We start from the raw sequence: 27,264 nt of genomic DNA, 5'->3' as shown, positions 1-27,264 counted from the left end.
TTCTTTTTTCTTTTGTTGTAAATTGCTATTCATCTTTCATTCAGAATCTTGATTTGTATCACAAATACATACACTGCAATTATTTTATTGTTTCTTATTGATCTCGTGTTTAACTATTTCTGTACTCACTACTCAGTGCCTTATATTATTAGTGGTAGGGGTTTTCTGCATATTTTATTATTAAAATTTTATTATTTACAGATCTATTTTGCTTTTAGTTTTATATTAATGCATGCCTGTTTCAAAAGAGTTTCTAAAACCTGCCAGGTGTAGACAGATTATCCTTTCAGAGTGTTGATCAGCTCTCTCAACTGTTATTGGGCCACTGAAAGCAGTGCCAGCTCCAGGGTTTTAAGGGCCCTTGGGCGACAGAGCCTCAATGGACCCCTCATCCATCCATCCATTATGCACAATCATTTGAGACACCACTAACATACACAGAGACACAGTGACACAGACACCTAATGGCACACACATTACTTTCTGACACACACACACATACTCAGACACAGCACTTTCAGCTCAGTCTTCTCCCTCTTCCTCTCTGCCCAGCCCATCTCCACACTGTATTATTGAGGACCTGCAGGTCATGTGATCAGGTCTTTTTTCCCTCACTCTCTGCAGGACGCTCACAGGTCCTGTTCTTTCTCTGTCTTCTGCTGTTCAGCCCGATCACCCTTCACTACAGTGAGGGGGCTGAACATCGGAATCCCAGGCCTCTGGAGCCCTGTGCTGACGCCGATCCTGACTTAAAGTCTCCCTCCATAATTGACAGCTATTCTCATTTCAAGGGGCAGGACCAGAGCTGTGCTGTTTTCAAATAGTACATACACAGTTACTCCCTTTCTCTTAGTTTACTATCTAATCCCAGCACAGTAACACTCAGAGTGCTGGTGAAAGTCCACTGAACAGGCTTACACCATACTAGGAAATGATTTGTACGGTACACGATTTAGCCATGTTCTCATTGCTAAAGACACTGCCCGTTTCGTAACTCGGCCCAGTCACGGAACGTCCAGTGTCAGAAAAGATCATCCCGGCCGGTACTGCAATTCCGGATGGATAATCTTCACTGCTGCTGAATTCGGATGCGAGCGCATCAGTGTGTGCCCGCATCCAAATTCCTCGCTGCTGTTCTGACATGTCAGTTTCTTGCGGCGCTGCTCGGGAGTGTATACTATGTGTATACTTTTCAGCTGGGATTCCCTCAGATGCAGCGCTATGTAAGTACCATAAAAATCATGGCCATTGTTGCAAATTGGCAAAAACGACCATGATTACTTCGGTACTTATGTAGTGTGAGCATAGCCTTATAAACTAGATGGCATGTGGAGGAAGAAGATGTTACTCATGCACTGGGTTTGCAAGATGCTATGTGACTATGTGAGCTTACGCTGAACTGCTACTGTTAATGCTGCTGCTGTGAAGCTAAAGAGAAGCTAGGCATACTGTACAGCATTAAAGGGGTAGTGCAGTGTTAAGCATTTATTCACTAAATAACACACATTACAAAGTTACAAAACTTTGTATTGTGTGTTATTTAAGTGAATGGCCCCCTTCCCCATGTTTGCCTCCACCCAAGCTAGACCCGGAAGTGTAGTGCATTATACTTACATATTCGCTGTCGACACCGGCTTGGGACAATGACATCATCTTCAAAGACTGGCCTTAAATAACACACATTACAAAGTTGTATAACTTTGTAATGTTTGTTTTTTAGTGAATAAATGCTTAACACCACACTAGCCCTTTAAAGACATTAAACAGTTTACAGAAACGGCTTACCTTCTAGGAACAGTGTGGGTCACTTTCAGCAGGCAGTCTAGCTCAAATATAATATGCACAGCATGCACACAGCCAATGATTTTCCTATCTCCTGTACATACACTAGCACATAGTAAATTTTGACCCCACTTCCTGTAATTTTCCCTAACAACCAGAAGTGGACAGCAGATTGCAGGAAAGTGGGGTATCTCGTGGCCAACACTTTAGGAGTTGTTTTTCTGCTGTAAGGAGTCATTTTTTTTTAATATATTAGCAATCACATTGACAATCAAATGAAGGGAGGTTTGAAATTATCATGACCATAGAGTATATCTGTCATGGCATGCTTGCCTTATGTATGCTGCCTATTTTGTTTTTGCCAATCCAGCGATCCATTTAGTGCCCCATTGTGCTGCTTTTTATAGATGACGTTTGCTGTCAGTTAGTTTACACAAGTGCAGTAGTGCACAGGGGCGTGTATGGCTGCTGGCCAATAAGCATTCATCTGCACTGGGCTAGTCTGTTCAGGGCAGAGGGACAACTGACATCGCCTCCTTTTCTTTACTGTAATAATGACCAAATGGCCTTAGTGACAAAGCCCCGACTGCAGATTTCCAGTATGTGAGACACTTAATTGCTGATTTTATAGCATTGTATTTCATATAGAAAACGGGGAAAAAAGATCATGTAAATTGTAAACGACGTAGTATAAGCCCTTCCCTGCTGATTTAATATTATTTATTTGTAATGACAGTGCTCATTTAAACACATCTGAGGCCCATGTGACAAGGGGGTGTGTCTTAAAAGGGATGTGTGGCTTTTCAGTGAAGGGGTGGGGCTTAAATATGACACACTGCAACAAAATGCTCCACAATTCAGGAGTACTGTAAATTTCTAAACACACTTAAAGCTTTCTTAAAAAATTGTAACTGAAATTAGATAGGATGGGGTAAATTCTTTAAACAGTATGTGTGTGTATATATATATATATACTGTCTAGTTTAAGTTTACACTGTTTAAGTAGTAGACAGCATTGATAAATCTGGGCCAATGTTTTCAATTAGACTGAACCAATTGTGTGTTAGGGTAAATGCACATTACTGCATTATAGGCCTCTGCCTGGCTCTATACATAGAAACGAGGTTCAGATGTCATCCTGTGGGAACAGATAAGCCTTTCCCAAAGATTGCTTTAGGAAATGCTTTACTGATCTCTCAGAATGGGTATACATATACAGCTCATGTACAGACCTATAATATGCTTATGTGCTGGGTGTACTAATATGTGACAATCTCTGCACAGGGTGGGTTAAATAATAGTTTACAGAGCTGCGTGGGATCACTGATAGACATCTGTAGCCAGCAATTACATGCAAATTCTACTAGTACTCTTAGCTTCAGACTGAGATTGTTCTATCTATCTATCTATCTATCTATCTATCTATCTATCTATCTATCTATCTATTTATTATGTTTCTATCTATTATCTATCTATCTATCTATCTATCTATCTATCTATCTATCTATCTATCTATCATCTGTTGTATATCTACATTAGAAATTATAAATCTATCTATCTATTATGTTTCTATCTATTATCTATCTATCTATCTATCTATCTATCTATCTATCTATCAATCATCTGTTGTATATCTACATTAGAAATTAGAAATTATTTGTGGTAATGAACACAGAAAATATATCCATTCTCATATACCTTTATCATACACTGATCAACAACCAACCCCAAAAGGCTAAAATATGCCATTTTCATTGCTAGAATTGTCACTCGGGAGAGGAAAGCAATTTAACAGGAACTGTCACTATGATTTTTTATTTTTATTTTTTTTTTGCATTTTAAGGGCAAATACAGCAGAGCATGTGACAGATACTAGATCTGGGAAGCAACAAAATTAAGATGTATTGATATTTCCAGTTGGCATTAAAAATGCAGGAGTGAAAGACACAGGAGGGAATTCACATTAGAAGCTGAGTAATGTTCTCATGGCTGTAATAAATTTGCACATATATACATGTATGCAGTCTTGTGCAGGATACTGTTTGTTTTCCAAAGATGGGTGGGGCAGAATAGAAGAATGCAGGAATATTCCTAGTGGATTTGCATAGCTTCTGCATATTACATGTTACACTGTACCCTGGCTTTTATGGGATTTGAACTGTTAAGCAATGAAGAGGTTAACTCCTCCCTTCCACCAGCGACGCTGGCTATGTGCTGCTTTACTGGCATTAGGATCCCCACCTGTCCTGTCGCTTCAGCTTCCCAGTTTATTAATTCCAGGGCTTCATTTTAACATCTCATGTCTTGTATAGCGATAGACATCCTTCTAGATACCCTGCAGGTCTCTTTACAGCATTTCTTCTCAGGGTGCAGTCATTTATTATATTAGTAGATGGTTTTAAAACCTGCTAAAAAAGGTTTTGTCAGACAGTTCCTGTGGGATTTTCCTGGATCATTTATTTATCTTGTACGCATTAAGAAACTACCATTAAGCATTTGGGGGAGGTGCCTTCGATTTTTTTTTTCCCTTTTTGCCTTCCCAAAGCATAGTCTGCCTTTTGCTGTGCTAGAGGCATACTGAATTGATTTTGACAATGCTGGAGATGCTACTTACTATTCCAATGGGTTTCTTTATTTTAAAACACAGCATGAATGAATCTATGGGCATATCCATATATGCATGCCTGCATACTGTGTTTTAGGTGCTGTATTTTTTTTTCCTATGGCTTATTTTGTGCACTGTTAAATGCTTTTGCTGGTGTCTATACTGCTACTGCTGCTGGCTTACAGAGCTCAGACTCTCCTTAGCTCTAGCTGCGGATTGGTCTCTCTCTTAAAGTGCTGGCCAAGGGTTGGTTGCAGGGACTGCTGAATAACAGGTGCATTTTGCTGCTCTGTCGCCTTTGAAAGAAGCAGCCGAGGAACGCTGGTGCATCTGTTCTGTGGAGGGAGAAAAGCGAAGGAGAGGGAAGACATCTCCCGTGTGCCGGAATGTTGCTAATCGAATAGACAAGGGGGGGACACACACGGATGCTTGGAAAGAAAAGGAAAAAAAAAGAAGGCTGGTTTATTTATTCTGGAAAGCTGAAGGAAAAGCAACGCAAAGTAAAAGGATGCAAGGATGCATTATGTGCTAAACCTTGGATGGATGGGATTTTTTTAGCTGATTCAGCAGCTGCTTCTGGCATTTTGCTCTGCACAAGAATCTGATGGAGGAATGTTTTTTTTATCTCTGATCGGTGACATTTGAATGCTGATAATATCCCCCCTTCCTTGTGGGGAGCCGTGCTGATGATCCATCTTCTTAAGGCTCATGTGTTTTGGGGGGTGAAAGGAATATAGGATGAGTGAAGTGGCTGCTTCCACCTCACCACCTGTACGTCCGGCAGCTGCTGAAGAGGCTGCAGGTGGAAACACTACGGAAGAAGAGGATGGGGCACCAAACCCCCGGGAGGTGCGGTGTAGTGACTGCATTGTATGGAACAGGCAGCAAACGTGGCTATGTGTAGTGCCTCTCTTAATTGGATTCATTGGCTTGGGTTTGAGTCTGATGCTTCTAAAGTGGATCGTAGTGGGATCTGTAAAGGATTATGTCCCTACTGATTTAATAGATTCGAAGGGTATTGGCCAGGACCCCATTTTCCTTTCGAAACCAAGCTCTTTTCCAAAAAGTATGGAGACTACAACTACTACCACCACTACCAGGACTCCCAATCAAATTAGCACCCGTTTAACTACTACTACACGGGCTCCCACACGCGTCCCAGGAAGTAGAGTACCTATGTGGGCAAACCCTAGAACCACAACAGTGCGCCATGCAGTCGCCCCTCCTACAGTTCTCTCCACCACTGTCCCCCTTAGCACGACCACTTTTGTTTCACGCCCACTTCCAGGGACCCCAACCACCCAGCCAATGCCCATCTGGCCCACTGCGGAATATTCTACCTCTTCTTACAAAATTTATCTTCATATTTCTACCCAGTCCTGGACACAGTCTCGCTTTCAGGAGTCTACCACTACCACCACCCCGGAAACTACCACTATGCCCAAACATCGTAAGTAGCATGTACAAATAAACAGCTGAAATCATTCTGAGCTGCCCTTTCATACAGGTTTGGGTATAAAATCACTGAATAATATGCAGAAAAAAAATAAATGTATGAAAAAAAATCATAATTTCTTAACACATCCTGTGCTGGAAAGTGACTACCAATACCACTTCGCTTGTCATAAGCAGTTAATGGGTTAACTTCCCTCCTTTTGCTACAGTGAAATGACTGCACTGTCACTGCAGATATGCTTAATGTTTTGGTGAAGTTTCAAGATGAAATTACAAGACATTTTGCTATTCAAGTGATGCATGTTCAATCCTGCAGCAAAGATAAAAAAAATCCAACCATCTAGGGAGGTATAGAATCTCCGCAATGGGAAAAATAGAAGTCATCCGATAACACTGGTAGGGAAATTAAACTGACAGATATTATCCTATATCTCCCTGTCATATAGACAATCCGGTTGACCAATTAGCTGAGCTATGTCGATAGGATCCTCCATTAAGCCATATCTTTATATCATTAAAATCATTGATATCTAAGATATTCAGATCAGTTTAAATTTTCCCCATAGTGTAGCAGTACTAAAAAATAGGTCTGCAAGAAGCACAGGAATGGCTATTTACATATGTTATGCTTCCAACATCCTTGATTTTGCAGCTGTTCCTCCAGGTATATATTTATAGTGGTCATTGACATACATATCAGGCTGAATATGATGGTTTTTAGTATACGGTATAGCCAAATCTCAGTACTGTATGTGTGGATAATGGCTGTACTTAGAAATGCTTCTAACCTTTAAGATGAGAACCCTGCAACCTATGAAGGTTATTTGGGACAAGGACAGTGAGGGAAGTCCTGAAGACGTCCAGCAACCTCTCGGAATAAAGTCCAAAATAGGATTTATTTCTGGATTGTTATTAGAGAGCTCGAGCAATGCTTGATATGCCTTCTAGATGTTTATGACATAAAGAGCTATTGAGTATCATTTTGGAGATGATAATCCCAGCTGTGTCTCTTGGATGATAATCTGTGATTATTTTGCTAGATGATTCAGTAATAACATTTATTCGTTCCGATGCTTTTTTTTTTTGTTTATTTTTCCTTGATTAAATCCATTTGTTCCTAAGCCCCAGGATACATAAACCCATCTGCAGAGAAAATTATACTTGACTGATAGAAAAAAAAAAAAGGGAAATTGGGAAAAGCTGTTGGTAAATCACCCCAGCAAACAAGGCAATAAGTCCACACCACTGGCCAGCAAATGTATTTTCTTCTATTCAGGGGAGAGGGCCAAGGGAGGAGGGGGGGGGGGCTGATGCATCCGTCGAGGTAATCAGTTAATGACTGATAAACTGCAGTATATCTATCCATGTTGTAAGTTGGATCAGACTTTCATTTTCTGCCATTTTGCTGGGTATCATTTTATTTTACTAGATTTCTACCCCTGGGATATATCGGGAACGTGAGCATGACAGGCCAGGCTACTAATACTGTACATGGGTCAGTTGGTGATCAAGCTAATATGTATATATATATATATATATATATCGGTAATTGCAGTGTATACCAATCCCACCCCCCAGCCTTGAATGCTAACATTTACTTGGCAGCTAATACACATCATTTCTCTTTTTTCTGCAGAAAAACATAATGCATGATTTTAGGTTAATGAGCCATAGACAGTCCAGCTGTCAGTCTGATATTAAAGTCAGAGCATTTAAAGATAACATATTTGCACATTCTACATTTGTAAACAGGTTAAAATCCCATATCGGCAACGCTAAGGGAGGACCCTTTGTATTATCTCCACTTCCCCGGATGGCTGTTGGGTAGAGACTAGACAGAATCCTGATTAATAAATAATTAATGGATGGATGGCTACACCCTCTGTTGTCAGGATATAAAATGCAAATGGAAGCCCAGAACAACTGCAACAGATTAGTAATCTCATTTTGGTCACCGTGAGCTTTTCAGGAGGCAGCAGAGAGTTGTTAACACAAGATGAATTTTAAGAAGTGCAGAGAAGGGCAGACATTGACTCTAGGCAGAGCAATAGTTATTCTGCAAGGCATAGATGAGCTAGAATGGAAGGTGCCTTCAGCATTGGGCAGGGTGCTTCACTGAACACAGATGGGTGTTCTGATTCATTTAATCCTTGTCAGAGGAAGCCTTTTGACACAGGGACATAAGATATGCTGCTTTTGTTTTGTCTAATCGTCAAGTTGTAGCATATGGAAATGTCTATCTTTCAAGGGAACATCTGCAGCTCTCCTTTGCTCTAGTGATGCACAATACATAGGGTGAAAAGCCTTTTGTTCAAACCAGTGTATTCCATCAAGTTTGCTGCTTTTCTAAGTCATTGTTGCAGCTGCTGTTAAAATGATAGTGATCATGGATCTTGCTCTGTCGTGTGCATACAGATAAAAATGACCGGTCTACTGTCCTTCACGTCAAGATTGTTGTTACACTGGGGTATGAGATAGACAGGCTGTGCTAGTTCTTAGGTATCATCAATGTATTTTGTGATCTAGCTGCAGATCTGAATGTGATATGTAACCCTACAGGCTGGGTATATGGTATATGTGGGTTAGGATGAATGTCAATGAAAATATAGCATGCAGTTTAGCCCAGCTGATACCACGTCCATATGTTGTATGTGTTACTGATCTATGGGAACTATATTATGAAATTGAACGGAAAATAGAGCAAACCTCAATCATCAAAAACTATTTTTATCTGTATTTAAACATTAACATTTGGTAAAGATATTGAAAATATAATAGAATATGTTGTAATGTATTATATTATATGTTATATAAAACATTACTATATGTCCCTTTTACACCCATTTATGACAGAAAAAAAGCTAAAATTATGTAAAATGATGAGAATTAGGTACTATCCAATTAAGAAATCAAGCACATATGCCATATTAAGCATAAGAATATATGTATTGCATGAACCACCAGGGGTAGTCATCACTCTTTTCAATTGCCATGTTTCCATAATGTTGTGCTGGCTACTGGGCCATGAACTGTGTAAAGAGGGAAGCAATGAATGAACTGTTAATTTTTTTTAAGGAATACTGCGTACTACCTTATATATTAAGACAGGGGATCATAAATAGTCATAGTTAGCAATGGGAATGCCGAAAGGATGCTGTACATTTAGATATGAGCAATGTCTCTAGACAGTGCTGGCTTGTTTCCAAAATGCCAACTAATGTGACAAATGTTACTGGGCAACCACTGGTCTTTCTATGGATGATCATAGTGGTTCTTTACTTTACAGCAGGTTGACTACAGTAAATGGGATTCTGTGAATATGTGTCTGGAGGTTATCAAACCAGAACCAAGCTAAATTAGATGAACCATATCCCACAAGGGTTTGTACTTTTCTATCATAGGAAAGGACAGAAGGGTAAATTTGACTTTAGCTAAGACAGAGACAGTTTACAACATCTGTGGTAGGCGGGAAAAAAACCTCACCTGCCATGTTTGTCAAAGAAAAGAGGGTTGAAGACAAAGCCTAAGGGGGAAGTGGAAAACATCATACCTGAAAACCTTAAGGGGGAATCGAAATCAAGAATGTAGAAGGTTGAATTATTTCTTAAATGCAACTAACAGAGTTTTCAAGAACTGATAAAGTAGGGATCTCTTAGTTGCTATGTAGAAATATGTTGTGTATATCAATACTATAACTTGCAAGGCTCAAGATATACAGTATATTTGCAACTGAAATATACAACTGTTATGGTAAAAACATTAAAAATATTTATGTTTTTTTTTTATAGCAACTTTTTTTTAAGTTGGCAACTTCTGTCCACTGGGGCATATGTAATGTAAAAAAAATAGAACAACAGGGTGACATTGGTAGTGGCAGTTCTATTAATAATAGCAGTGGTATTCCTTCACTGTTACAACGTAGTAGTAGTATTAGTAGTAGTAGTAGTAGTAGTAGTATCAGTGATATTCCTTCACTGTAATAACATAATAAAATAAAGCTCAAAAAGCCATGTGTGAACACAGCCTAAATTTAGGTAGTAAACAACCAACAGCTTGGCTTTTTATGGCTTCATTGATCAGAAATAATTTGGCTCAGTGCATATGCGGCGATCGCCTGCTGAAGATAACTATTTTTTTTTCAGTTACTTGTAGTAAAGCATTACCGTATTTTTCTCCTTGCAATAACCTGCTGGTCAGCTGGTGCTAATAGAGTGCAGCCATTCAGCTTTTCAAAAGTAAGATTGCAAAGTATGTTTTAAGGCCACAATCACACTTTGTATTTGCTACATTAAACGTAATTTACAATGTTCTCTTTGCCCGCATTCCAATTAAAATTAAGTGATGTTCACCCGGCCAATACTGCAGTATCAGCCAGGTGAACATCTGAGACAATGGCTGTTGTTTGACACGTCCGCGTCAAAAAACAGCCGATGTTCATACAGAATGTGAACATGGCCTAAACTTGAGGCTGATCCTGTCAATGGTTTTTAGAACTCTTTACCCCAAGCCTTATAATCCTATACCACAGGGCATGTTTGGAATCATTCACATTAGAAGTGTGAACAAAGTACCTATTGCAAGCATAAGGTTATAAAAAAATATCTAGTATATCTCTAATATATTAATTTTATCCACTTTTTGAAACCCATTGTCACATACCTTATTAGTGAATGTTGAGTAAATAGAATGGGGGAGGGTCATCTGTTTTGGATCCTCATTTTTTTGTGATAAGCTTTTTGTCAAAAGACCCATCTAACAAATAGGGATTGTCTAAAGTGGAGAACTGCTATCTGATATCCTTAGACAATACAAAGTGGACAATACAAAGACAATACAAAGTGGGGTCATTTAACACAATATCTTTAGGGCCGTATTACATGGCCCAATCAATCATGTAAACAAATGCTGATCTGCTAGATGGACGCTTGTTTACTGAGCCTATTACATGGCTTGACCTTTGCGCAGCAAGGGTTGCATATACATCATTAGCGATGTCCGTGCAGCCCTTGCCTAGTGTATAATAAAAAAGTTCATGCATACCTGACCACATTCCCCAAATGCTTCTATCTACTCCCTGGTAGCTTTCTGTCTTCTGCTGTCCACATCTGCTGAGAGTACTGCAGCCGGCCTCTAAAGTGACATGCCGCTCAGCCAATACCTGGTGTACTGGACTATACAAAGGCAATACAAAGTGAGGTCATTAAACACAATATCCTTAGACAACACAAAGTGAGTCATCACATCTCCAAGCCCTAGTCCATCTGCAGGTAATAAATATTGGGTGAGAGCATTGAGAGAAAATGTATTTAACTAACAGATGGAAAACAGCAAAGAATACAGGGAAATTCAAGTGGGGAGGGAGGAAATGGACTGAAACATCCTCACTGCTGGCAGGATTAGGCTGTCCTGCTGTGTACACCCTTTTGTTGGGGAAACCTAGTCTAACCAGTGTCGGACTGGCCCACCAGAGAACCAGAGGATCCTCTGGTGGGCCCCCATCTTTACAACATGCACAAATACTAATTCACATGTCTTTACTACCTGTTTCTTCATTGGTGGGCCCCTAGGATCATTAGCTCTGGTGGGCCCCAGATACCCCAGTCCGACACTGAGTCTAACTAATATTACTACTACATTGATCCAGAGGAATCATGTAAAGAAATACAGGCCCTTTTCCTTGTTCAAAAAACCATCGCAACATTTTGTGGTCTAGACTTCCATTATCTCGCTGGTCTAGTTAAGAATCCTTCTAAAGTAAAGCATGTCCCTTTTTTCATTATTACAAGCTAAGGCTGGGTTCACACTGCGTTTTTGCAATCCATTTAACATATACGTTTTATAGAAAACCCAGATGCAAAAACCGCATACAAAAATGGATTCAATTGCGGTTGCGTTTTTTTTAAGCGGACACAAAAGTAGTGTTGACTATGTTTTTCTATCCATTAAAAGTAACCAATTAAAAACAAATATATTGAACGGATTGCAAAAACGCAGTGTGAACCCAGCTTAAAGTGTAAAAATATTACTAGAAATTCCTACTACTGTCCATTTATATACATTGTACCAAGACAAGTGGTCCAAGATGTCTAACATTATCTTGCAATAGAACAAAAAATGTAGGCTCTCTAGAAGAGTTTTTTCTTTTGTTCTATTTACATAGTATACTGGTAATGACACGTCATACCAGGTAGTGAACTTGACCACCCCTAGTTTACATATATATTGTGAAATATGCAAGCCCTCTGATCTATACAAGTGACTTTAGGTAGAGCTCACACTTCTTGATTTTCAATGATCTTGCAATACTTTGTTTTCAGACACTTATTGGTGTAAGTTTCTGTATGTGGTAAGCCTGCTAAGGACTTTGTTGGAATGTCACAATAATGTATTAAATTGGATGGAAAGTAACACAAAAATTGTACAGTCCTCCACCCCCTTAGCCTCCCAAACTATTCTGACATGTTGTCTTGCAGGTTGCAAGGTGGAACTTCCATGGATTAAATTTTCTGCACATGCTTACAATACTCAATAGAATTGAGATCTGGGAAGTTAAATGCTCAAGTCAACACCTTTAACACTCTTTCTTGTACTTTATACAATTTTTACAGTGTGGCAGGGTGTATTATCATGCTGAGAGAGGTCCCCCCCCCCCCCCATTGTGATTCTTAAGAGCAGGCCACCATCTTTTACTACTCAACAGTCTTGTTCTGATGCTAACAAGCCATTGCAGATCCACAGCCTCCTCCATAGCAAGCTTCAATGCCCTGTGTGTTCTGCCCCTTTTCTATTAGCAAGCATTAACCTTTTCAGTAATTTGTGCAGCTTGTGTTACAGTAGTGTGTACATGAATCTGTTACATAGTGTGTATATATGTGTCAATCTATATACTGTATTTGTGTGTTCATACATGTGTGTACTATATGTATGTGAATGTGTGCATAGTATGGCTGTGTATTTGCTGTCATCATATGCTATGCAGGTGTATAGCATCATATGTTCCTGGTGGTGAACTCTCCCTACATGTTCCCCTGTATCTGATGTAGACAATGATACACAATACATATCTAGGATGTGAATCACATCCAGAACATGCAGATTGTGAGCACCGAAGAAATGTATGTGCAGAGCTTTGTATTATAATCAGGAGAGTAAAATAAAGTCAGATCATTCTAGCAATATGGAAATGTGATAAAACTGGAGGTAGTGATGATTATACTTAGAACACTGAGGAGAACTATCTTGCAGGCTGAATATGTGCTGGGAAGGTGTAATGTGGAATGTAAGATGTGCTGTGAGATGAATGAGAAGTGTTATCTCTCTCTGTTCCCTGCTTTGCTGAGTACAGATCTCTGCATATCTCCAAAGGACACACCTCAAGTGTGGTGCAGACTGGGAACGCTGTGTGAATAAATATGACATAAATACAGGCATGATATGCTCTATGCAGATAAAGCCGAGGCATCTGCAAAACCTTATCACACATCCAGGAACGATAAAGCCTGTCTTGATTAAATCTGGAGTAGGACTTATGAAAGATTTTGTCACTGATGATCAGATTGTGTCTGTACGTCTCACAAGCAGGCCCAATATCCATGTATACATGAAGAATATTTGTATGATAAAAAATAAAAAAAATTACAATAGTCACTAATATTTGTGAAATAAACATGAATTTCATGAGGGAGTAATGAGAAGGGATATTTATCCACTCTGCCTTGTCTATTACTGTGGCTATGCTGCAGACTACTCTTTGGGGAATCATTTTGGTTTTTTTTCTCCTCCAAACGTAACAATTCTTCCTGGAAAACAATGTAGCAATATAGCAAATTGCCTCTTTTGTGTAAACACGGAGCCAAGCCTGTTGTCTTGATTAATAAATGATATGGTTCTTGAACTGATGGGAGGGAGCTTTCGCACATGCTGGTTTGCTGTTTGCAGTTTTTTTGGCTTCAAAACTGCATCAAAAGCCGACATCAGTACGGCATGTGTGAAACCACCCTTAGGCTGGAATCATATTTTTAGTATTTGATGCAGTTTTCAGACAAAGTCAAGCATCAATTCAAAAGTATTTGAATCTCCTTCCTGCTGGATCTACCTCTGCGTTTGGTAAAAATATGTTTTTTTAGTTTTTTTAAAGGCATATGCAAAATTCTAGGTTTATTAGACTTTATTACATCCTAAGGGCCCTATTCCACCGGACAATTAGATAATCGTTAAATCGTTCGAATCTAAACGATAATCGTTCGTTTGAATAGCAGTTAACGATTAACGACCGAACAAGAAATCGTTGATCGCTTTATAAGACCTAGTCCTATTTTTTCCGTTGCAAAACTTTTGCAAATTGTTTGCATTGAATAAGACGTCGTTCGGTCGTTCGCAGTAGATACAAACGCAATAGCAAAGAAATAGCGAAGAAAAAACTATCGCAAATACGATTATAAGTAACGATTATCGTTCCATGGAAATGAATGAACGTTTTCAGGTCTTTCGCAATAGCGGTTGTTTGAGATAGCGGTCGCAGAAAACTGACATGTCAGTTGTTTGCGGCGCTGCTAGGGATCCCGGCCGGAGCGCATAATATGTGTATACGCTCCGGCCGGGATCCCATAATAGACGGAAAGGTAACATATATTTTCGTAATAATCACGGCCGTTGTACAACGGCCATGATATTATGAAAATATACGTTGTATGATCATAGCCTAAGGAGTCACAACCATGATACCCTTCACTGCAGTATTCAGTACAGCGCCACTCTTGTCCATGTGTATGACACTGCAGCTCAGCCAAACACTGATACCAGAGCTGTGTGGAGTCCCTTTGTTTTATTGAGTCCTGGAAGTCAGACCTTTTCTACCAATTAAAACACAGCAATCACTGAGCTCAGGGAGATCAGTGAAAAAAAAAATCTCCATTGATACATTGCCCCCTATAAATGTATTCTACCAATCACTGATTGATGACCTATCCTCTCTGCCAAACCATGTGGCCATATGTGAGTACTTGGATGACAGCATGCATTACTTGCCTCTAATATTCCCAATAAAGGGTGAACTACTAAAGTAAAATGAAGATTCTAAAAGTATATATCAATATAAGGCTTCCCACACAGTATTTTTGCTCAGTATTTTGCAACCAAAACCAGGAGTGGATTAAAAACACAGAAAGGCTATGTTCACACACTGTTGAAATTAAGTTGATGGCCGCCATTTAATGCAAAATAACGGCCATTATTAGAAAGAAAAAAAAACGGCAAAAATTTGCCTTTTAATGTGATACTGACAAGCTTACAACTTAGCTAGACCAAGTCAATAAACAGTTGCATACAAAAATGGTATTGCTAACTGTACTGACTGTAATGAAGCCAATGGAGACCCAATTTAAGTTATGACTATAGGCTTTGGCTGTGGTAACTCATTTTTTAGTAACTTTACTAATCTGATTCGTTTTAGATTCACATGTACTATGTTAATTTCATTAATTGAAATAATAATAATAATAATAATAATAATAATAATAATAATAATAATAATAAAAATGTTACTTTATTACCTCTAGAATTTGCCACATGACTGTTCCTCTTCCACCATGAGATCTTGTGTGATGGGACAACAGTCACACTGTTCTCCCAGAGTACACATAATGGGACAGTGGTGCTCTGATATATAGATAATAAATTTTTATCCATTAAAACTCAAATAGTCATGCTATACTATCCAATCAATCAATCATTCCAGAATAAATATACATATACATCTGCAAGTGCTCACAGGTAAACGTAGGGGTGGCAGTAAAATAATACAGAACCTTAGAAGGAGTCTGGAGGGAGATACATGTCTTATCCATCCTTCTACCAGATTTAAAGAACTTGTAAAATAAAAATTGCGAAGAATGTGAAGTTTAATGTGGTGACCAGCAGCGAGACTTCATTTTAGATGGAAGCAAACACTGATTGTGGGCGCAAGGTTGTTATCCTCACAGCAGTATCTGAGGAGATTAAAGGTTAGAAAGCTGTGATGCAGGGAGGCTGTTAAACAGTGGGTTGCCATAGAGAATACTGTATATGAAATAAGAAAAAGTACAGCATTAGCGCTATACCTGCATACTGACAGATGGTTTCCTATACTTAATAATCAGGATTACTTTGCACTTATCCTATTAATCTATTTTTTTCTTTTTTTATAGTAGTAAAATTTGCTATGATCTATCAACCGCCTGCATATTACTCACCACACATATACACAATTGTCTAGGATCCTGTCATATCCTCTAGAGAACAAAGTGTCTGATACTAAAATGGTACCAGATCACAGCAGATTACACAGCAGGCCTTAGTTAGTATACAGTAATAACAATTACACAGAGTTATAGCTCAATTCTGTACAGATTACTACTAAATCCCAAGATAAGTTCCAGCAGTGGATCCAAGGTTCTCTACTGTACTAGACATCTTGCCTAAGACAGTCAGATTTGGGGTTCTAATGGTCCTTTAGCAATAAACCTCTCAATTGATCGTTTAACAATTTTGAAGTGACAATTTGGTTTTTATGCCAATCAGCATATAGACAAAGAGATAAATAGTTAAAAAAAAATAGTTTTTCTGATCACTTTAAGATTGCTTAAGGCCACCCCACACACTGGGGGGAATCTGTGAAAGACTGTTTAGAAGAAGCGATCTGCGAATTATCAGCAATTTGAGAGCGTGTTGAAAGACCACGATTAACAATTTGTTTCTAGCTTTATTTACACAAGCAAGTAATCGCTCAAATGTGATCGCAATGTTAATGACAAGTTTAAGCATTAAAGGGTTCTTTAATATGTCCATCAGCTGTTCGGTACGGTTACGGTAGAGTTACGGTACGCAGCTCCTATTAAAGTAAATGGGAGCTGAGTTGCAGTAACCTGGCACAGCCACTATACAATCCAGAGAATAGGTATCAATCAGTTTTTCCTGGAGAACCCCTTTAAGAGGAAGTTGTGACACATTTATTAAGAGGAGCTTGCCTCATAATAAAATTATTGCTGCTGTCCATGCACTGTAATCTAAAATGTAGATGTCAGCAGATGTAAAATATCATAAATCTCAGGCATGGGAAGTCAATTTCCTTCCTACTAAGTACCAAGAGTGATCCAAATTTGAAAAAAAATAATAATAATTTTATGCGCAAAATAAGGCTTGAACAAAAAATTTGCAATTTTTGCACATACATCTAAAGTGATACAAGGAAAGGGGGGATAGTTAGTTATGTTTTAGCTAGAGTATTATTTCTACAATAAAAACTGTACCAAAGATTTTTCCAATAATAAGTTCTGACAGTCATTTAAAACTATATCATTGATTTTGAAATTTGCATTGCTGGAGGCAAGAATGTATACATAAATGAAACTAATCATGCTGTTGTATAGAAGAGAAAATGTTACCTGCTGATATGCTTCAGGTGGGTAACAACAGAAACAAACGCTGTACTATAAAGAAAAGAGATTTCTATTGTGCCCTACAGAGCAGCTCTATATAATCATTTCTGATGGGCTCTCCTGAAAGGGAATGAAATAGAACATAAATAAGTATTAATGGCTAATGAGCTAAAGTGCTGATGATGGACGTCCCATTGTTAGAAAGTGTGCTACTGTATCGGCCCCTGCCCATGACACTAGACTGCAGAACGTTCTTCTTCCTGCACTGTTTTATGGTTATTGATCACTGAGAACAAATTATAAAAATCAATATAAATTGGCAGATGGCTTTCAGTGACTGCAGTGCTCTTTATCTTTTCAAGAGGATATTCCTGAGTAAGCTACATTGAGTTTGATGTTTTCATCTTACTGCTTACTTTTTTTCATATTACTCAAGGTCATAGTTAAAGGTCCCCATCCACCTTAGAAACTGATCGGCTTTACCCACCGCTCGCCTTGGGTTCAGCCGTTTATCTGAGGTGTATGGAGCTCTCCCGAACAACCACCAACCGATAATGTTAATGTGATAGGGTCGGGCGTAACTGAAAATCTGTGCCCAGCTTACCCCTCTCTTCCCCATAGAGAACACAGGACAGGAACGCTCAGCCTTGCCAAAGGTACCTGTCTGTGGAGAGGATGGGAGCAAGTCGAGAGAGATAACTGAGGGCCAAATGATCATTCGACCATCAGTTGGTAAAAGTGTGTGGTCTCCTATAGATTTATTTTACGCAGGGCAAATGTTTAATCTGCTCCCAGCACTTGCCCCAGTAGCACTCATGAACCTAACCTGCTATGCTCTTTGGTTGCTTTTGCATTTGGTTGCCACCTTCCTTCTTATATAGAAGGCTCCTTTAAGTAATGCAACTAATCTTATTACCTAGAGAGAAAATATAGAATAACTTTTGCATATGATGGTTTTTGTCTCGCTAGGTCACAATATAAATAAATGTGTGGGTATGTGTGTGTGAGTGTGTGCGTGTGTGTTGTTTTGGGGTTATCACTGTTAGATCCAGGAGCCCTAGATACAATATATAGCAGGAACAATGTTTATTTATTTGGCTTTTTCTTGATCGATAACCCATGATGTTCCCACAATTTCTCTGGAAGGTTTTTTTTTTTTTTAAGTTATAAGAATTACTGCTCAACACTAGAATGAAAAGTAGCTTTAATTCTGTTATAACAAAAGGAAAAGCAATGCCCAGTTTTACCAGCACAAAAAAAGCTGTCATTATGTTGGTTATAGTGGTGACAGGCCTTTACAAATATGCAGTTTAGTGTGAACAGCTCTAACACCGTAACAAGCATTCTTGTTATAGTGATCGCGTAGGAGCTGCTATTGTGCCTGCACGATCAGGAGCAGGATAATGTTTGTTATACACAGCCGCACTCTTAATCTCCGTCATTCATCCCTGCGTAGACTGTGGTCAAAGCTGATTGTGACATATGAAAGAATTGACAGGAGGTTATAGTGCAATAGCAACATTACAATGATGAGCATCAATATTTTTTACTGTATTGGCAGTATTGTTGTTTGTTGGGGCATACTTTGCTGCGCCATAACTGCTTTTGTACTGTGAAAATATATTTTTTTTATTATTTGTTTTTTTTTCTCCCCAAGTGCAGATTTGTAAATGAAATGCTACTGTATATTACCAGAAAGTGGCAAAGTTAAAACAATGAGCTTGTTCGACACAAAAACATAGAAGACGCCATTTTCAAATGAAATTTGAATTTTAAAAAAAATCTTCTTGCTGGAGTAAACAGAAATGATTTTAAGATGTACAGTCGACTATTTGCCTTTGATAAATGGTGCAGATATTCTCTATATTTGTTATGTAAATGCCATGTCTCACCAATAACTTGATAATTCTGTGTGGCTGAGGCAGAGCAAACATCCTTAGATCCGTCTTTCATCTAACGTTCCTCCATTTCAATATGTAATTTGTGAAGCAAATTGTGCGCCACTATGATGTTTACATTATCAAACGTATTCAAAGCCCTGAGAACATGGCATAATGCATGCTTGATTTTTCTATCCCTATGTCTGGGAAATAGATAGAAGGTCAAACACATTTCGATAGTACAAATATCCATGATCAGTCAATTGTGTTGGATGCATTCTCTCTTATTTTATCTCCTTTAATTAGATATGTAAGGCCACGGCTTACTTAGACCTCAGTTTAATAACATTGGTCTAATGGGTTTCCTTCTAATATATATTAATTTACATATTATGGATATAATTATAACATCAGCCTGTCAAGATGCAAAGTATAGAAGAATATTTTTTTTCCATCTGTACCAGTTTAATAATCTTTTTATGTTGAATAAACCCAACTAAATGTCTTACAGTGAATATTTGAATTTTACCGTCCTCAGAGCTCATGCTGGTGGCTTGACAGCACTATGCATGTATGTGATCTATGGAATACACTTATAGCTATAACAATCGTTCTCATAGACATAAAGAAATTCTCTAAAAGAAAAACACTGATCTAAGTTTTTTGTCCAAAGCGGCCAACCAACACATGCTTCCATTTTCTTTATTGGAATATGGAAGTTGCACTGCGATCTGTTGCTAAGGACAATATATATAAATATAAATAAGTTTTCTAAGGGCTAAATAGAGGCCAATCCATTGATCACTGTGGCTCTAGTTTCTATAGAAACTGTCATGCAGCTGTAACATTACGGTCTCCTCCCCACTAATCTGTATGCATGGATGACCTATAGAGTGTCATCTGCCTGATGTCATAGACCTTGCACACAATAGAAACTATAGCAGCTATAGCGGACTACAACACAGACCCTTTAATTACATGTCCTATTATTTTTGGAGTCCAAGCTCCATAGAATAGAATGGGTCTTATGATATCCTCAATTGCATATAGTATATAAGCGTTTTTCTACAGCTGTGTGCAAGGGAAGCCATCTCTGGCTTTGCTTTTCCCCTTAAGCGCCTGCTGCAGGGGAAATGTACTGAAGTATAAGACCCTGTGCACACTGGGAGAATAAAGAAACACTGACTTACTGTTAGAATATGTAAAAGAGATGCCTTTGTCATAAAATGCAACAGATTAATTAAACTTGAACATTACTTTTTTTATATGTAAAAAAGTGCACTGAGTAAAGTAAACTGATAAAGAATTCACATCCATGCATATGCATTCATTTTCTTGGTACTTCTTCAGATATAGTAATGGTTATCATGTACTGATATTGCGAATACAGTGATTTATAAATAATAATAATAATTAAAAAAAAAAGTGTTGTGTAAAGAGCCATTTACAGAGTGTTCTGTTGACTCCCCACAACCTTATAGTGCCCACCTCCTGTTCCCACGATTACTAAGTTAGTAACTCATGTGTCCTACGAGTCGGCTGCATTCTCCCAATAGCATTACCATAACATCCCACCCCCATCCCAATACAAGATTTTCTAGGTCCCTCTTACCACATCTGAGCCCTTGTACACTGAGTAAAAAAGGTGGAATTTACTAGCTGAGCCCCCACGGAGGATTCCGTTTGTCATTCTGCCAGTCCAATTGCTTCAATGGGATTTGTCTGGGGCTTGTCTGCACTCCGCTCAAAGAATGAACATGTTCATTCTTTGAGCGGAGAACAGAGACGCACAAGAAATCCCAATGAAGCACTAGGGCAGGCAGAATGACAAGCGGAAACTGACGCAAATTCTGCCTCTTTTACTCAGTGTGCAAGGGCTGTAACACAATATGTCTGCCATTACATTACCATTTTCTGTGCTATGCTCTCAGCTCTTTGCCACTGAATATAGCATGCTAGATGTTCTTCCATTGTCTTGTTGCTCCTGAATGGAAGAAACAGGTGGATACAGGGGCAACACTTTATACACCTGTTTAAATACAGTGCACTGAGCGCTCTGCCACATTCTGCCACACTTTTCCACAAGCAAAAAAAATAAAAATCTGTTAGATAATCTGTTGGTGTAATAGGGCCTTAACTCTTAACTTATTTTATGGTGTAAGAAGCTTTATTTATTCCTCCGACTGAGTTTTCACATGTATTTTGCATAAGAATCTGAATGAGAACTGTATACATGCCACCTTTCACATCCCCAGTGTAGTGGTAGTGTAACTGGAGCTCAGCTTAAAAGGATCAGCTGTTGATGTTAATAGGCCATCAGTAATTTTTGCCTTAAAAAAAACTCATTTTTTTTTTCAATTCAGATAAAAAATATACATTAGAGGAAAGTTCAAATAAGCTTCTACCAAGCTAATTCTGCTCATAAGTTAGAAAAGCTATAAAATGAAGATGAGTGGTAATGTGTATTCTTGGCAGTGACATTTCAAGGGCTATATAAAATGTACTGTACCAAATCAATTTGATAAGAGCACCATATTGCTTGAAATTGCAGGAAAAACAGGTATCTTAACATTTTCTAACGCACAAACACTATATACATATATATATATATATATATATATATATATATATATATATATATATCGACAAGGTCATGGGGACCCAGGAATGGTGCACAATGTTAGTGTGGGATCTGATCCAATCCCAGGGAAAACCTTTTTTTCTTTTACAGCATATGGACTAGTGCATATGGATTGCTCACCTGAGGTTAAAAAATACAGGGCTGGATTATAGGAAGGGCAATTAAGGCGCATGTCCCAGGGCCCTAATTACCGATGAAAAGAAGAGACATCTTTAGCACGCTCTGCAGGCTGATTGATAGGCATAGAGGCCAATAATGGCAATTTTTTACTTTTTACTCTTACATTGCAGTTATTTATGTGAAATGCCTAAAGGGTTAAAAAAAAAACCCTTTGAATATCAATTTGAATACCTAAAAGGGGTGGAGATTTCAAAGTGGGGTAATTTACAGGAGTTTCTAGTAAACAGGCCTCTAAAATATACACCAAAACTGAACTGGTTCCTGAAAAAAATTTGAGTTTGAAATTTTCACAAAATTTTAAAAATTGCTACTAAAATTTTCTGCAGCCTCTAATATCCAAGAAAGGAAAATTATGTTCACAAAATGCTGCCAATATAAAGTGATGTTAAAGATATGAATTAATAAATAATTCATGTAGTATTATTATCTTACTTATTGGCAGAGACTTTCAGATCTAGAGAAATGATTTTTCCCCCCCCACAATATTTTGGACTTTTTATCAAAAAATAATTCTAAAGGTACTAACCCAAATTTATCACTAACATAAAGTAGAATATGTCACACAAAAAAAAAAAAAACTATCTTGGAATCACAAGGATTGGTAAATGCATTTCTAAGATATAAATACCTAAAGTGACACATGTCATACTTGAAATATTTGGCTGTCATAAACGCCAAAACTGGCTGTGTCCATTAATACTATAAATACCGTATCATCACTTTTATAAATTATATTACATAGCCCTCTACTTTAGAAGTGGACAGAGAAGATTTAGTAATTAACATAAATACATGACACTAATTATTAGTAAAGGTAATTAATTTGACATTTTTAATAAATATAAATATATGTGCTTATCATCAGTAGTAAATAATAAACATAAATATTAACCAGCAAATAATTTATTCCATTCATGAAAAGTGGTGGTTTGGGCTTTTTTGACCTTTTTATTGGTCTTTTTGCAAGAAACATTGGGATTTGTATATATTTAAAATTGTAACAGATATCAATTCATTACATATTTAATTTAAGAGGGAAAAATGGTCAGAAATCGGATAAAAAAATAAAGGTTTTCTGATTTATCATTCCATTGTTTAAACCTGTTGTTTCAATGAATAATATTTACCCCAAACATTAGAGTTACATTATTGGGCCACACTGAAAACCACTGGAGGATTTTGTGGTGCTAAGGTATGCCTGTCTTGCCCTGGGAAACAGAATCAGAGCATCTTCAAAATAGGCCATATGTTCTCGGATTGCAATGGTTAGCACCTGCCAAAAGTAGAGAAATGAATGAGGATCAGTAAGGCTATGTTCACACAGCGTAAAAGTATGGCCGCTGTTGCCATTGGCAACAATGGCCGTACTTTGTAAGGTGTGGAACCCTGCCTATTCTTCAATGGGATCCTGGCCGGAGCGTATACACATAGTATACGCTTCGTCCGGGGTCCCATGCGCCGCCGCAAAGAACTGACATGTCAGTTCACACAATGAAGCGAGCGGCTCCGCTTGCTTCATTGTGTGTTATGAGAGTTCTGCGGCCAGAACTCTGCGGCCGGAAAGATCATCAGGTTTAGGCTATGTTTGCACGGCGTATGAGACCGACCGTTCCGTGACCCGGCCAGGTTACGGAACGGCCAGTCTAATACGCCGCGTGAACATAGCCTAAACCTGCAACAGGGTCATGGGTTCCTAAGTCCCACTGATACATGAAGCAAGATCTCTCCCACCTGGTCTAATACCGTAGAAGAGCTACTGAAGATGCAAATCACAGAAAAAGTCAATGCCTGCTATATTAGCAGGAGAGAATCAAATGGCTTAAGTACATGTAATTGTAGAGAGGATTTTTTTTTTTTTTGCAGCAAAATAATTATACAGTAACACATTTGAAAAAAAATGTTGGATTTGAAAGGATTTTTCTGGTAACATTGCTGTGGCAGATACTGCAGGATGCCTTCAGAGGTCTTGTGGACTCCACGCCTAAATGTGTCAGCTGTTTAGGTGAAATGAGACGAAAATGCACAATATTAGGCAGGTGTTATGGTGAAACAGTATATGATCTGATTTTTTAAAAAATCCATATTTAAAAGCTCTGTAAAAAAAACTTAGCTGAAAAAAGCTGAACATTTAGATCTCAATGGAAAATGTCTCTGAGAATAGGCCTGCACAATAATTCATCTCTGGTGCTGTAGTTTCTATGACTGACGGCTCTCTGTTGGTGAGCACAGTCATGGTTGAAGGTCTAATCATAGTTTATTACTGTTGGCTGGACATATACACACATTTAGAGATTCCAGTCTATTTTATATGTCAGCAGAATTTATTCCATTTTGCTTTGATGGTGTGTATGACCATTTATGATGGATCACTTCTGCTACATGAAAAAAATTATAGCTGAGCAACTGCCACCATGTTTTATGATTTCATGCTTTAGCATGGTAGATAAATACATGTATATACACATAGGAAAAGGTCTATTTTCCATACAAAACCTTATCCAGGACAGTGTGCAGTGACCCTGTCTTGGGAATTTTTTTTTTAAATTGTATGCCAAAAAAATGTATGCCAAGGGCAAAGGTTATATTAGTAGATCACCCTGAACATTGTTAATAGTCTGACAATATCAACAAAGTCATTTAAGAACAACTCTATCCATGAAGAGGTATTCAATAGATATATCCATTGTAAAGGTTTGGCCAAATATCACATCTTGCACATCTTTTCTGGTTCAAATGGTTCACTTTTCATTCTCTTTTCATCAGCCTAACACTGCCATGTCCAGACAGGACTCAATGGTAGCCCTAAAATCTTTAGTTCCAGATACTAAGCTAAATAGTAATATTAGCTCAAATGGTAATAGTGCCTTGAACAATTGAGGTATTCTTATTGGGAAGTCTTGTTACAGTATATGCACCTGTTAGTACTGATACTTGTGTCATGTTTTTTTTTTCCCCCGACTGGCTCGCCATACAATTTAACCCTGCTGTAAGTCAGGGTTGCCTGAGTATTGGAAACAACGGTGAGAACCCTAAAAAGGCAACTGTTGTAGCTTAGATCAATTATTTCAATCTTGTGACCAGCCAGCATTGTTAATCTATCTATCTATCTATCTATCTATCTATCTATCTATCTATCTATCTATCTATCCTTTTTTACTTGTTTACAATAAAAAATAAATGAACAAGCCATAAAGAAATGTCCAGTGCAATTGTTTTACCACAGTTGGTTTGCCCTGAAAATTGGTCTTTCTATTAAGCTGACTTGCGCTGTTCTTGAAGCAGAAAAGAAATAAATGAGTTGCATGGTGGAGCACATAATGCGCATACTTGTGTTTATTTAGAGAGAATAAATGATTAGCATTGAATAACAGGTTTGAGGCCACCCACGATTGCTGGATTAATGACTAAATTCTAACAGGATGATGGTTTCCATATAACTGTCATGTCTTATGTTTCCTTCGCTGAATGATTACAAGAATCTTAAAACCATTTATTATCATAAAACATTAATATCAAATAACTATTCTGAATCTAAAGAACTCACACATTAGGAATACCTCTAAAATTAGTGTACGCTGTATCAGTGTATTGCTGTAAAATCTATAGTATGGGCATTAAATGTTAATGGTTTCCCTTTCTTATTCCTGCAGCTTATCACCTTTGTCTTTGTACCATTCCATGTTTGATAAAGTAAGAAAGTACATAAGTCAATGAATTCCTACCAATAAACAGTGTTTATCCCGAGGAAGACAAATTCCCTATGCTGTAATTTCAAAGCACAGTCCCGTTGCTTGTACAGTAGAGGATCACCATTTAGAGTATGGTGATGTAAAAAACTTAAAGCCTTGATATACAGTTATTAGATAATCCATAAATAGAAGGTTTTCAATTTAATATAACTGTTAAAGTTTACCATTTTTTTTTTTTTTTTTTTTTCAAAATATGAAATGTATGCTTATCCATTGCTAAAATGTTACAGATAACATTGTATGGGCTTTTGTTGGCCAAATCAGTTTTTAGCCCCTCAAAGGATTCACTTTACTTCTTGCCATTCAATCCATTAGAGAGGACATGTACACCCAGTAAGAAGCTAGCCAGCATTATACTCACTAGTAGTTGCTTGAGTAGCCAGCCTGTTCTAACAGCGCATATTGCACATTGCCGCAGTCACAGGTAGATGGAATAAAGCAACTTACTGTACTGTATATTAGTTGCAGTGTGTGCTGTGGAGACAGTCCCACACTAAGAGTCAGGAACCTACAAGAGCCCTCCACCAATTCCTGTAATCTGTCTTACTCCTGTTGATAGAGACGGTTTACTCTTGACAACAGACAGTGCTTAGAAAGTTTTAACACTGAAGGCAGACACCTAATAGGCAGCAGCTTAGACAAACTCTGGAAATGAAAATGTTAATGAATAAAGTAAATAGGTAAATAAAGTAGATTTTAATAAGCATTACATTGGGCATCATATGTTAACATGCACGTTGACCATTTAACTTTATTGCTTCTAAAGGGGGAAGGTCTTCTAGATCTACTTACAGTACCAGTTATTTATACGCATTTAGTAAAAAGCATCAGATATCGGCTGTACTAATGGCTCCTTGTACACTCTCAAAATCTGAAGGTGCTAGAATGCCTGACTCACCAACATTTTCTGTTTTTGTACGTTATTACAGTAGCTATGATTAGCACTTAGCTTAGCTATTAGACTTCACCATGTGCTTAGCTTTTCCCATAATCTTAAAGGAAGTAGAAAATCCATCTTACTGGAATTTTAAAAAGTCAATCTTCTCATGATGACCATAATAAAGTTAGTAGTAGCAATGAGCTCAGGCAGTCATTATTGCCTATGCATATACAGAGTATAAATAGGGATGCCGTAGTACTACCTAATTCTCTAAATATCCAAATCTCATCATAGAAAATGTCCTGGTAAAAAGAAAGCAGTTAGAGAGATAAGGAAGAACATCTCTTCTGACAAGGAGAAAACCTGAACTGATAAAATATTTATTTTATCAACTAAAAAAAAATCTGATAATTCGGCACCTACCTAGGACCATTGTGCCTGGACTTTTTGAACTTTGCTATGTAAAACCCATGAAAGCATTCTTCATTTCTTAGTGGTGTATAATGGTTCTGCTCAGGACTCCTATTTATTCATCACTAATTCTACTCATCAATAAATAAGCTTAAAAGTACCATCTTGGCTTTGGAGATGCTCTTTGCTATTTGTAGGTACATTATATTAATGGCAAAAAGGATATTCATTTATAAACTGGATGCAGACTTAGAAGTATAAATAGCA

At 37.9% G+C, this 27,264-nt stretch overlaps 1 protein-coding gene across 1 annotated transcript in view; it reads left to right on the top strand.

The window, feature by feature from the left end:
* The first annotated feature begins 5,125 nt into the window (after positions 1 to 5,125).
* NRG3 (neuregulin 3) overlaps positions 5,126 to 27,264 on the top strand; it is a 673,333-nt gene continuing 651,194 nt past the window's right edge. Inside the window, exon 1 of the mRNA XM_069980695.1 lies at positions 5,126 to 5,837. Coding sequence (XP_069836796.1) covers positions 5,126 to 5,837 — 712 coding nt within the window. The remainder of the gene's footprint in view (positions 5,838 to 27,264) is intronic.

The sequence above is a fragment of the Dendropsophus ebraccatus genome, chromosome 8 (assembly GCF_027789765.1).
Source record: "Dendropsophus ebraccatus isolate aDenEbr1 chromosome 8, aDenEbr1.pat, whole genome shotgun sequence".
Taxonomy (NCBI): Eukaryota; Metazoa; Chordata; class Amphibia; order Anura; family Hylidae; genus Dendropsophus; species Dendropsophus ebraccatus.
The sequence above is the reverse complement of the archived record's forward strand: the minus strand, read 5'-3'. Positions and strand labels throughout refer to the sequence as shown.